Source organism: Cheilinus undulatus, linkage group 23 (genome assembly GCF_018320785.1).
Source record: "Cheilinus undulatus linkage group 23, ASM1832078v1, whole genome shotgun sequence".
NCBI classification, from domain to species: Eukaryota; Metazoa; Chordata; class Actinopteri; order Labriformes; family Labridae; genus Cheilinus; species Cheilinus undulatus.
Genome location: NC_054887.1, coordinates 25,647,152 through 25,659,942, shown reverse-complemented (window position 1 = coordinate 25,659,942; position 12,791 = coordinate 25,647,152). Strand labels below are relative to the sequence as shown.

At 38.7% G+C, this 12,791-nt stretch overlaps 2 protein-coding genes across 5 annotated transcripts in view; one reads left to right on the top strand and one right to left on the bottom strand.

Moving 5' to 3' along the window:
* The window catches only part of zmp:0000000711 (tubby-related protein 3), a 36,484-nt gene extending 31,056 nt beyond the window's left edge, over positions 1-5,428 (top strand). For all 4 annotated transcript variants that reach the window (XM_041780261.1, XM_041780260.1, XM_041780259.1 and 1 more), the window contains 5 exons: positions 807-919; positions 1,092-1,209; positions 1,288-1,386; positions 2,520-2,691; positions 2,768-5,428. In XM_041780261.1, coding sequence (XP_041636195.1) covers positions 807-919; positions 1,092-1,209; positions 1,288-1,386; positions 2,520-2,691; positions 2,768-2,901 — 636 coding nt within the window. In that variant the 3' untranslated portion in view covers positions 2,902-5,428. The remainder of the gene's footprint in view (positions 1-806; positions 920-1,091; positions 1,210-1,287; positions 1,387-2,519; positions 2,692-2,767) is intronic.
* Positions 5,429-6,109: 681 nt separating this feature from the next.
* LOC121505604 (protein mono-ADP-ribosyltransferase TIPARP-like) lies at positions 6,110-12,753 on the bottom strand. The gene is made up of 6 exons (XM_041781062.1): positions 12,612-12,753; positions 9,850-10,668; positions 8,106-8,274; positions 7,418-7,605; positions 7,069-7,329; positions 6,110-6,867 (listed from the first exon to the last, which is right to left on the bottom strand). Exons 1-6 carry the CDS (start codon positions 12,671-12,673, stop codon positions 6,417-6,419), a joined length of 1,950 nt encoding a protein of 649 aa, XP_041636996.1. The 5' UTR covers positions 12,674-12,753; the 3' UTR covers positions 6,110-6,416.
* Positions 12,754-12,791: the final 38 nt, after the last annotated feature.

Here is a 12,791-nt window from a genome sequence, read left to right as displayed (position 1 = left end):
CATAAGTATTTGGCAATTTGGCAAATCAAGCACCTAGCCATGCAGTTGCCATCTGCAAACATTTGTGATACTAAATGGGTCGTTCTGAAGAGCTCAGCGCATGTTGCACAAAAGTCGTTAATGCTCTGTTGATTCAATAGCTCAGGAGTTCTGAACTTCCACTGGCATTAATGTAAGCACAAAAACTGTGCAGTGGGAGCATAATGGAATAGGTTTCCATGCAAGCCTCGCATCACCAAGTCCAATGCTAAGTGTCAGGTAAGAGTGGTGTAAGGCACATCGACACTGGACTGTGGAGCAGTCGATTCACGCCTCTCTGTTTGGTAGTCTGGATGGTGAGTCTGGATATTACCTGCCTGACTGCACTGTGCCAACATTTAATGGATTCAGTGTGAACAGAGTGTTAATTCTGCCCAATGTAACACAAGTCTGATGCTTGCATGCTGTTAGAACATGAATTTGGCAAAATAGAGGAGGAGAGGTTAGAGGGAGCATTAAAAACACCAATATTTTGGCTTCACATTTGTACTATGTAATGACAAGGGGACCCCTTGTCCATAATGATAGCACAGTTTTTGAATTGGACTAAGCATCAAGTCAATTGGCGGTAATTTGATTGTTTTTAATTGTTAAGTGTTTCATTTTTAACCATTTCAAAAACACTCTGTGGTAAACTTTTGGTCAAACTTTTACCTATTTTGTCTTTTGTTCATAACTTTATTAAACATGTTTTTTCAAATTAACTATTCCAAAAGTGTTGCCATTTTCCAATAACAAGACAATAAGAAGTTTTTTTTTCTTTGCAGGTGTTTCTGCTGGCAGGTAGAAAGAGAAAGAAGAGTAAGACGTCTAACTACCTTATCTCAGTAGATGCCACTGATTTGTCGAGGGAGGGAGAGAGCTTCATCGGCAAATTGAGGTAACATCACTGAAATTATTTATGTACAAGTTGACATTTCATGTTTGATGTTGATTTCTTGTAAAACAAACAAAAAAAAATCCAAGTACAGTGCTTTGCATCTCTGTCATTAAATATGCCGTCAGCTGTTGACAAATGTAAATGGTGTTAACATGTCATCAACATGTTTCAGATCCAACCTCATGGGCACCAAATTCACCGTGTACGACAACGGCACCAATCCTTGCAAAAACCCCGGAGCACTGCTGGAGGAGAGCAACAAACGGCAGGAACTAGCTGCCATCTGCTACGTAAGACAAGACAAAGCTTTTTGTTGTGAATTATTTCCTTTATTATACATTTATTCAAACTATCTAACTGTGTGGCAGGAAACCAACGTGTTAGGATTTAAAGGACCACGAAAAATGACTGTGATCATCCCTGGAATGAACATGAACTTTGAAAGAGTTCCTGTACGGCCTCAAAATGTGAGTTGGAAATTACGTGTTCCTTTACAACCTGTGTTATTTATGCTGTTTTTAAAGTGATAAAGACTGCACACATACTGCTGTTTAACCTAGCCATTGAACTGTGTCAAGACTACAATTACATACAGTACTGTGCAGAACTATCAGGCATGTTTGGGACAAGAATTGAGGCTGACATAAGGCGAGTAATTGTGAGTAAGCTTGGAACCAGGTTTGACACAACACCTTTCATGCTTTGGATGTCCTTGCATATTACCAGGGCCATGGGAAAATAATCTCTTGAAAAATTAAGAAAGTCTACACCTTTTGGGAGGAGTAAGGGATGGATGTGGAGAGTAAGCATGGCCTAGGGAATGATCGGGATGGGTAGTAGGATTGCCATGAGCCCCTGGTCATGCTGTTGATGTCCCAACAGCCCAAAAACCACCAGTGGTCTCCCAGCATATTACCAGGAGTGAAAAGGCCCAACTACAGAGATGCCATCACACTTGACCCTGTCTGCCAAGAAACACACATTTCGACATGTACCAAGCTTGACTCTGGCTGCCCTCACCCCTCTCCAGCCCAGGGTTGTGTTGAACCCTTAGCGCCCTACATGCCTAAAACTTAAACACATTACTGTACATACTCACCACTGTGTAACATGTTTTACTGGAGGTCACCACTAGAAAACTATGCTATGCAAAACTCAATCCTGGGATTACAGTCCTGGTGCTTTGGTTTAATGAGTGCCCCTGTTAATTGTTGACATAAGCCATAATTATAGCAGCTTTTGAAAGTAAGAGCCATTGTCCACAAATGGAGAAAACTTGGAACAGTGGTGAACCTTTCCAGGAGTGGCTGGTATAGCAAAATAACTCAAAGAGTGCATCAAGGAGGTTACAAAAGAAACCAGAACAACATCTAAAGCTGTGACAAATATGCAAAAGAGTAAGATCTCTGAAAGGGTAAGAAAAAACTAGTTAATTTAAATAATCTAGAAACAGTGATTGTCGGTGAGGGGTGCTCTGAAACTGGGGTTGAGAGTGCTTGCAGTGCAGAAGTGCTGTCTAGGCCCTGTAAGTGAATAGACATATTTTAATGAACACAATCAAAGCTGACTGAATCTAAATCTAATGATTTTTCCTTTTCAGGAGCAGGAGAGCCTCCTGAGCAGGTGGCAGAATCACACAATGGAAAACCTCATCGAGCTGCACAATAAGGCCCCTGTGTGGAACGATGACACCCAGTCGTATGTCCTAAACTTCCATGGCCGCGTCACCCAAGCTTCAGTGAAAAATTTCCAAATAGTTCACGACAACGACCGTGAGTATCTAACCCCTCTATCTCTACTTTTTCTGCTCTGACTGTTGCCACTCTCTAATGTGTTCTGTCTCTTCAGCTGACTACATCGTCATGCAGTTCGGCCGAGTGGCTGAAGACATCTTCACTCTGGACTACAACTACCCCATGTGCGCCCTCCAAGCCTTCGCCATCGGCCTATCAAGCTTCGACAGCAAGCTGGCCTGTGAATAAACTCTGACTGACACCTTTCCTGCCTGCCCTCACATCTCCACCAGGAGACTTTTAATGCTGATTTTTGAAGAAATCATGTCAAAATATTATCAGTACATGCATTTATTTTATTTGCACATTTGTGTACACTTAAAGGGAAAAACACAACACTAATCTGTGCTGGAGACAAAGGTCCTTGGCAGACATCAGGTGCAGAAAGAACTGATGTTTAATTTATGACTTACTCATAGTTTGAAGGGTGGTGATGACGTGTGTTTGAATCATGTTTTTACACTTGTTTTTGTTGCGTTAATACCAGCTGGTATGTCTCTTTTAGGAACATCCATCATTTTAAATTTTACACTATATTGACCTGTAATCTGGCGCCATCTTCAGGCAAAAACTCAGAATTAGGTATGATTTGTTCCTTTATTTTTCCACCAGTTAATCATGCTTTTTCACCAACATACTGTGCACAACAATCACTGTCCTTCAGAATTTCACTGTTGTTTACATCTTTAAATGTCTCTGCATTGTTTAATCTGCCATCTGCTTATAATGTTCTTTCATTATCATGTTTTCATCTTTCTTTTTAAAATTATGTGGAAGGTGATTTATTCCAAACAGCTCTGTCTTAATTTTTTGTGTTATTTGTGAATAAGTGTCATTTTTATCTTGTTACTGTGACTTTTCTTTATTAAAAAACGCTGGGTTATCATGGAAAACAAAACATAAATGCAGAATTGCACAATTAAAAGAAAGAATATAAATCCTGTACATAAAACAAGACAACATCCTCTTATTTGGTGCTTTTAAGAGCTTTTTTTTTTTAGGATATAGATTATATTGAGATTATGTCATCAGCACACAATTTGCCAGGACTGTTCCTATTGAAACAACAATGTCACTCCATACAAAGTAGGTCTACTAGTAAAACACGCTTTCAGCACTGTGTAACTTTGGCAGTGAGCCATGGTTCTCTAACCTCTGGCGTTGTTGCTTTAGTTCATTCTCCAGCCTGTTGTTATTTGGATCTGCTCACTATTACAAAACTTGAGACCTGCTTTTATCAAAACATGTAAAATAACAGGCTTTTAAAAGAGACTGGGCTTTAATTTGAATGGGCTTTCAAAGCCCAGTTCAAAAAAAAAAGTTGGGATGCTGTGTAAAATGTGAATAAAACAATGGCACTGTTTGCATAACCTTGCTATATTTATAACACAAAGACATGATAAAAGGTTAGGACAGACACATGCTACATCACTTTCTTCTATCAACACTGTAAGCGTATGCAGACTGACACTAGTTTTGAAAGCGGAATTCTTTATTGATATACAATCTAAGTTGCTCTCCAGTGAGGTTTCTCTCTTTGACTGTGAAGCCATGCTGTTGTAACCCTTGCAGGATGAGGTTTAGCACTGTCTTACTGAAATAAGTAGGGGCATCCCTGAAAAAGACGCATGTTTTGACAAAACCTGCATGTATCTCATATTTTATTGTGCCTTCACAGATGTGTGTCACCCATGTCACGGGCACTAATACACCCCGACATCATCACAGATGCTGCCTTATGAAATTTATGTTGATAACAATCTGGATGGTCCTTTTCCTCTTCAGCCTCTTTTGTATTAAAAAATTGATATGTGGACTCATCGAATCACAGCACACTTTTTCCTTTTAGGCCAGTCAATATGAAATGAGCTCAGAGAAATCAGTTACACTCCTGGATATTGGCTTTGCCTTTGCATGGTGGAGTCTTATCTTACATTATGGATGCAGTTGTGTGTTAGCTGAAAAAGGTTTTCTGAAGTGTACTCTAGCCCATGTTAAAAATGCATGATATTATTGGCAGATATCAACGTTTCTGCCGACATTTAAAACCGGTATTTTGGCTGTGAATATCAGCGTATATCAACTGTAAATTTTTGCCATTTGTACTGAGAAGTCTAAAGTTTTAGGCTGCATACCTGTGCCAGTCTAAGTATTTTTCTTTGATAGTTCTCAAGTTTGGTCATCTTTGTATATTAAAATGTGTTCAATGGACTGGAGTTTTAGGTCTGAAATACTTAATTGAATGTTGGTATCAGCTTAAATTAATCTGTAAATGTTGATATATCAGATATCGGCAAGAAATCCAACATTATACATCCCAGCCAATGTTATATCCATCACAAAATAATGCTTTTTTAAAACAATGCCTACTCGTTCACTATTAGTTTTCAGCTCTGCATCTCACAAGCAGTTTCCCCCAGATTCTCTGAATCTTTCAATGATATTATGGACTATGGTGAAATCTACATTCTTAGAAACTGCACATTGAGGAACGACTGTTCTTAAACCATTCAATACACACAGATGTCGTCAAAGTATGAAACCTTGCATCATGAACTGAGCCTTTCATGAGTGCTCCTTTCATTCCCCAAGCATGGTTGTCGCCTGCTATCATTTAACCTCCCTGTTCAAAATTTAAGGTGTTTTTTTTTTTTTTAAAGCATTTCACATCTCCCCCAGTCTTGTCCTTTCCCTGCCCAACCTTTAAAGGAATATGTTGCAGATCAATTGAAAATATGTATATTTCCAAGAAAAAGCTTACCAGTTTGAACATTAAATGTCTTGTCTTTGTGCTTTATTTCATTGAACATAGGTTTGAAATGATTTACGCTTCACTGTATTGTTTCTATTCGCATTTTACACAAGGTTGGAACTTTTTCTGAATTGGGATTTGAGTTTTTATGGTACAATTTTTAAGCTGAACATGTGGAGTATCACTGTAGCTATAAAGCCTACAAATAAATTATCTTTCTGTCAAATGAATCCAAAATTTGGCATCTTGAGCCTGCCGGAAAACTCACCAAATTTGGAACGTGCTTTCGGACCAAATCTTAACTCCAATAGGAAGTCCACAATTTTTCATAGATAAGCCAAGACCGGGCCCATTTTAGTTTCCAGAGGTCGTACTGGGATGAACAGTTTCAGTTTGATTCTTTGTAGAACAAGTGGAAAATCCTAGATAAAGATGCTTTATCTTGTTTTGAACCAACATTTACACATGTAAAAACAAGGATTTAAAATAGTACATTTCAAGGGAAATATTGTTGCATATTTTAAGAAAAGGTGTGGTAGGAATTTGGAAAAATTCTGTTTGTCACTTTGTGTGAAGAAGTTTTAATGAGATTTAGTTGACACATTCTTGTCTGAAATTTGAAATACAACCTCGCTGTATTTTAAAAAAAAACAAAATATAAAAGTGTGAGATTAAACTTGTGTAAGAAATCTGGGATGAATACATTCAAGAACAGTTTATTTTCATAAACACAACAGATGATGGCGTCAGTCAGAACACACTGGACACAAAAACTTAACTACTTCATTGCATCTGATACAAAATATTTGAATGACCAAATGAAGACATTTTAAACAATGAAGTGCTTTATAAGTTGAACTACATTGCACATATTCTATGGCTGATAACATTAAATACATCTAACATCATTTTCTGAACGCTTAGCATCAAGCTAACAACCCTAACTGGCTCTTCATTGATTTATGTCTATCTCTCTGGGCAGCTCTTTGTACTTGATGAGGTAGTACGGGTAGCACTGACAACTATCAAAAACTACAAACATGGTGGGCTCGTCCATGTTGTCCACGCAGGTGTCATACAGGCAGTACCGCTTTGTCTTGGAGTTGAGCGGCGGCGGCCTGCGGTAGTTGTTCTTCCCGATGCTCACTTTCCCAACCAGGACCTTGGCGAGGAACATGTGGCGAACCTCGTTCGGCCCCACCTTGGCTGAGAAGGTGTTGGAGAAGCTGGCGGTGGTGGCGAAGTAGGAGCCGAAACCGTAGGATGTTCCATTGAGCCCGGCCAGGCGGGGGTCGAAGTTGTTGTGGCATATTTCCTCTGCTGCATTTTTGGTTGTGCCGTGGAAGAGATGACGCTCCAGAGGCTCCTGCTTGGTGTGATGCTTCTGCATGTACGCTTTGTGCCTATTAGGAACAATAAAAAAATAGACAAGGTACCTTGTGTTTACATATAACATTTCCTGCCTCTTCGACAATGAAAATCAGATTCTCCCTTTTTAGACTTTTAATAAAGTCTTTTGAATGTTGCTTTTCTTGAGCAAACCAAATAAAGAGCTTCACTAAGGTCTTACACTGTATGTGAGAGTCTCAAAAAAGCAGTCTGACCTTTGGTATTTGTCCCAGTGGAGGTGGTTCTGGATCTGCTGGATTTTGACGACGTCCACCTTGGACTCCGGGAGACTCTCATAGAAAAGGTTTTGGACCGTCCTGTAGACCCGTGAGCCTGCTGGAACGTCCACCAGGCTGTAGTCCTGCCCCACAACCAGAGACCACACAGGAGGATACCAGGAGCTGAACTCCTCCAGAGGATCCACATTGAAGTTGGCCTCCAGTGAGTCGCTGCTGGGCTCAGGCAGGATTCCTGTCCTGAAAATAAAAGAGTGAAGACAACTTGTGGGGCCAGGTGATAGTTGGAGTACTTTTAAGAGAGACAGAAGATATCCAGGATACTGACTGCAGGTTTGGCTGCATGGAATCTGGAGAGCGGTAAACAGGTCTGCAGCGAACTTCTCTCTTGAAGCCTGTGGCTATGTTGGTCTGGGTCATGGTGGTGAAGTCCACTTGGTATTTCATTGAGCCAATGTTGAAGGAGAACTGCGGGTCTTTTTCACTCATGCTTTTTAGCAGTGAGGCAGACAGATTCTATGATCAAATTACAAAAAGACTGAATGGTAGTTTGATTTAGAACATAATACTCATCTCAAAGTTTAGATTGAAAACGTTTCAATCTATACTTAAGGAAAATGGCAGAACAGTTTCAAAGGGAGAGAGAATTTAGTTTTCTTTGTCTTATTCACTTAAAAATGCTTCTCCTTTAAAAAAAAACAAAAAACAAGGGAAAAGTACAAGGTATGCATGACCACTTAGATGTGAATGATGTCATTGTAGTTTTTTGTGTATATTTTGCCTTGTATATTGTTTCATTTTAAGAAAATCTACAAACAAATGCACTGAGGAATGTGCAAAAGATGTAAGAGTATTCGATGGATGTCATCTATCCTACATAAATTAAAAAGTTCATTTAAAAAAGATGAAAAACTAAATGGAAGTGCTGTGACAGGAAGAAAATGGTCTCTACAAAAGTAGTGTTAGGCATATCAATACTTCAAGGTAAAAAACAAAAAAAAAAGGGGAAAAATTACCTTCTCGTACTCTTCCCAGGTGAAGTTGTTCCACCAGTATATTTTCCATTTGCTGGGAAAGAAATGGTTTCTAAATGGATTGTCAGAGTTGGTCAGTCGTCTGACTGCGTCATACTTAGACACAATGTTCAGCTCCATCGAGTCAAAGTTCAGACTGTAGCAGTCATTCCTAAACAGAGGGCGGACAAGAAAAAGCAACAGAAGAACAATCAACAGAAGATCATTTGCTATTGGTTAAAAAAGACAGAAAGGGGATGAAGACAATGTCAAACTGAATCAATCACCATTAACACACCAATCATAAGTGGGCATGGCTTCAGCACATTCAACTGACAGGCCTACAACATCTTAGAGCAGATTTTACTACCAAAAATGGATTTACAGAGATGATAATACAGACACTTCCAAAGTATGAAACCTGGAGATCATATCACTATTTCCTCCTCATTTTTTAATCTCGTTCTATTTTGGGGTATATTTTGTTCTGTATGTTGTTTATTTATTCATTTTAACCCTTAGAGCTCACGTGGCACGGATCTGTGTAAATTGCTTGGTAACTTTTGAACTGCAAGTCGTAGGCACTAACTTGTTTTTTCCTATGAAAGCTCTCCGTTGTGCCTATTCTAATGATGTTTTCCATGCATTCGTAGCTCTTACAGAGCATTTTCTAGTGAGCCTGGAATTTGGCTGAATTAATGGGTTCACTGAGGATGGTGTTGTCGAATACAACAAGAAGTGACAAGTTTATAAAAACGTTAAAATCTTTTGAACCATAAGTCAGAGGTACTTACTCTTTTTTCCTCTGGAAGTTGACTTTTTTGTTGTCCACTTGCTACCCTTGATGTCCTCCCAGGCCTAAGGGACGCCATTTTAGTGTGCCTGGAACTTCAGGATTTTTAGAGTTTTTTTAAGATTAAATCCACAGCATTAGAGCCAATAATTCATTTATCCATTTTTAATCCATTTTCAATCATTTACTTTGGCTTACTGCCATTGACATCGCCATGTTGTTTACCTGCAATGCATTGTGGGAGGGGCTGTCGACCAATTGAAAGCTGCTGTGTCTCTTCTGCTTTTGAGGAATGTCACAAATGAATCTCACAGCACACGTGTGCATGTACTTTTTTGTATATATGTAGATATTTTGAAAACGTTAGTCACAGAATGTTAAATTTTCACTGTTTTTTCCCCAAGAAATGGGAGAAAAAGACTATCACTATTGTTTACCGTGTTATCAATAAAAATCTTTGAGTTTCAAATTCCAATTTGTTTTTTTTTCTCTTGTCTTTAGAGTCCTGTAACTTAAAAAAAAATTCAAGTGACATTACTGTCGTAGATACATGCTTCAAGCCTAGGTTGTCCTGAAAAAAAGCTTAACTTAACTTAAGCTTAACTGAGCACCACAGTGTTGACGATTTACATGCTTTTAAGGACAATAAGTCCCAACGTGACATGATGGTGAAAAAAATTACTGTGAGCTCTAAGGGTTAAAAAAATCAATGAAGAAAGGAAGTAAAACTACGCTACAGCGTTGGAGAAAATAAAGTATATAACAAGTTCTTAAAGCAAACAAAAGCATCAAGGATTTAAGCGACCAATTCCTTTATCTGCAGTCAAATTACTTTCTTCCTAAGAAACTAACTTTATCATAAAAATGATCAGTCAACTGTTTTTCTTTTTTTTTTTTATTTAAAGTTTGTAGTTAAACCTACTCATTTGACTCCAGTTCTTTCCTCATACTCACCCATCCTTGAGGAGAACAGACTCTTGGTTGACATCACAGTAGATCCTCTCTATCAGAACCTGAGAGTGAGCCGGGAGGTCCACCCACTGATGGGTGCTCACTGCCCACAGCTGCCAGTGAAAGGGGTAGGGAGTGTGGTGCATCTTGCACTTTTTCCCTGCATGGCACAGATTCAGCAGGAAGTTGTCACAGATCAAGATGTCAGAGCAGGATTTGGTGTGGAAAGGAGATGGCACAGGCACACCAGACGGAGCTTTTGGCTTGGTTGGTGTAGTTGTTGGGGTGTGGATGGCCTGTTGGGTTTTTGTCTTTGTAGGGGTGCTGGGCTGAGAAAGAGGAGGTGGCTGGGAAATGATGACAGGAAGAGAGATGACAACAGAGGTGTTCTGGGTTGGGGGGATTGTCTGTGGTTGCCCTGAGAGGGTGCTGGTTTGAGGGAAGGTTAACAGAACACAGGAGTTGTTCTGGCTGGCAGTGTGCTGTTGTCCAACAGACTGGATGACCATCTGAGTCTGAACAAGGCTGGAGGAAGGTGTCTCACTACTTTTACTTTCACTGGAACTTCCCTGTGTGGAGGTCTGAGGGGTTAAATGAACACTGACGCTGTAAGGGTTGACAGTCCAGGCGACATCAGCATGCTGGGATCTCATGGCTTCCCACACTGGAAGACTGGTGTTGGTGTCAGGGGGGATCTCCAGTAGAAGAAGCGATGGACTCAGAAATGTGACTTTGGAAGATCTGGTCTCTGAAGGTAATGCATCTTTCTCCACCTTCCTCTTCACCCCTCTGGAAGAAGACACATATGGCATCTTGGACCCCCTATAAAACAGTGATAAAGACAGTGTTTAATCAGTTAATACCAGTGTCGGAAAGAGTAAAAGACTATTTCATTTAAATAAAAATACAGTTACTCTGGTTAAAATTTACTTTAGTAGTCCACAGTAGCATGAATCTGAATATGGGGGTGCAACAAGCTTAAAGCTATAAAGGAAGTGGCTGGGGTGGGGGAGGTGAAGCTGGCTACCAGCTGATAGCAGCTGGGGTATGACTTTCATGAAGTAACCCTAGGCTTCATCAGTTTTAAATAGAATGAGTTAACTATTTTTGCTTGTATTGCAAATGTGATGTCATTTGCTTTGTTTAAGGGCATTATAATTTTTATGTCACTCATTTTGATAAAGAAAAACATAGATAAAACACAAAAAGGAGGATTTTTGTAAACCATTAAAAAAAATGGACACTTGAATGTTCGCACAATGTGCATAAAAACTCTGCCGCTGCAAAAAAATTGATTTATTAAACTTGTATTTTGACACATTTCAAGATAAAGAAATATTGCAACTTCTGCAATTCAATCAAATTTGCGATTAATTGCCCAGTCCTACTCAGAACCTTCTCCTTTTGACCATACATGTTGATTTTTGTATTTACTCATCGCTTGATGCTTTTTAAATGTAACGAAGTGCAACACTTCCCCAATAATATACTGAAGTAAAAGTAAAATTACCAGTGGTGTCTCAATCCTGAGTACTGGATCGGAGCCTGTATAAGCATTTTTAATTGACTGAAGTTCAACAATTTGATCCGATCAGCTGTCTCAGATTAAGGTGTTACATTTAAACAGGGATTCTGGTTTTGAATCTTTTTGATTTATTTGTTTTGAGCCTGTGCCTATTCAAGTCAAACTCTTTAAACCACTTTAAAGTGGAGTTGGGATGTTTTGAATTATTTTTTTTGTGTTCACTTTTTGTTGTGACTAATAGAGTCAGGCTTAATTATACCACATCCAAGTGGGATTGCAATATTTTAATTTCATTTATTTATCTATTTGTTGTTTATTGTGAATATTGAAGCTGTTTACACCCCTGTTAAGTAGAACTGAGGTTAACTGAATTAACCTTTTTAAATCCATGTTTTCTTCACTGCTCAGGTCTGTTTTGACTATTTTACATGAACTTTTAATTTTTGTCTGATTTAATTCAAATACGGCACTAATAGGTAACTTTATTTTTTCATTAAGTCATACAAAGCTATTACGTCATGGAATAAGCTTGAAGCATCTAGTAGTTATTCTGTTTACTTAAAATATTTTGTAAACAAAAACCACAGAAACCCTAATCTCGGCAGGTACGGGGTAGTATGGTATCAGGACTCGAAAATGGTAGATACTTAGTATTAAAAAGTCGGATTGGGATCGGAGGCCAAAAATGCTGATTGGGTCAACCCTAAAATTGCTGATTTCAAAATGTACTCACAAGTACAAGTACTCATTTAAAGTGATTTGAGCAAATTTAGTAAGCTGCTTCTTACCTCTCCTTAATACACTTAATGATGATAAATTAGAAGTACCTTATTTTAGCTAGTTCTAATTGGTAATAAGCAATTTGATAACAAAATGTCACCTAAAAAGGAGTAGCTCTTAATCTCTAAATCAAGTTTCCTTCAATAAAAGTTAACAAAAACATATTACATCACATTTTACTAGCTTAACGCTATTGTAAAAAGCATAGCCAAACTACTTACCATTAACTTAAGCAAAAAGTGTATGTTTTAGTGCTAGAATTGATGAGCAGCAACTGCAGGTCATTATTTTTCCCGTAATCTTAATAGCAAAACTTCTATCACACAAAGACACCCCAAAGTTATGGCGTATTTAACATACATGTTAAGCTAGTGTTAAGATACATGCAGCACTAGCCCTGCGGTTGTAACTAGCTTATAGACAAGTTGAATACTTATTAAGGACTTAATGTTAAGCTTACCTTGTCCTCAGAAACGTTAAAAACGCCTGCTGTGGTATGTAACGTCGAGTGAGCAGCCTCATAAAAATAAACTGTGCAATTAATAAGAAAAATATGATTATATTAGTAGCTTGTTTTTAAAAATAAGCCAACAGGTCCGTGTTGGAGGTCCTTGCGCCTGGCCAGACTACAGAATAACCG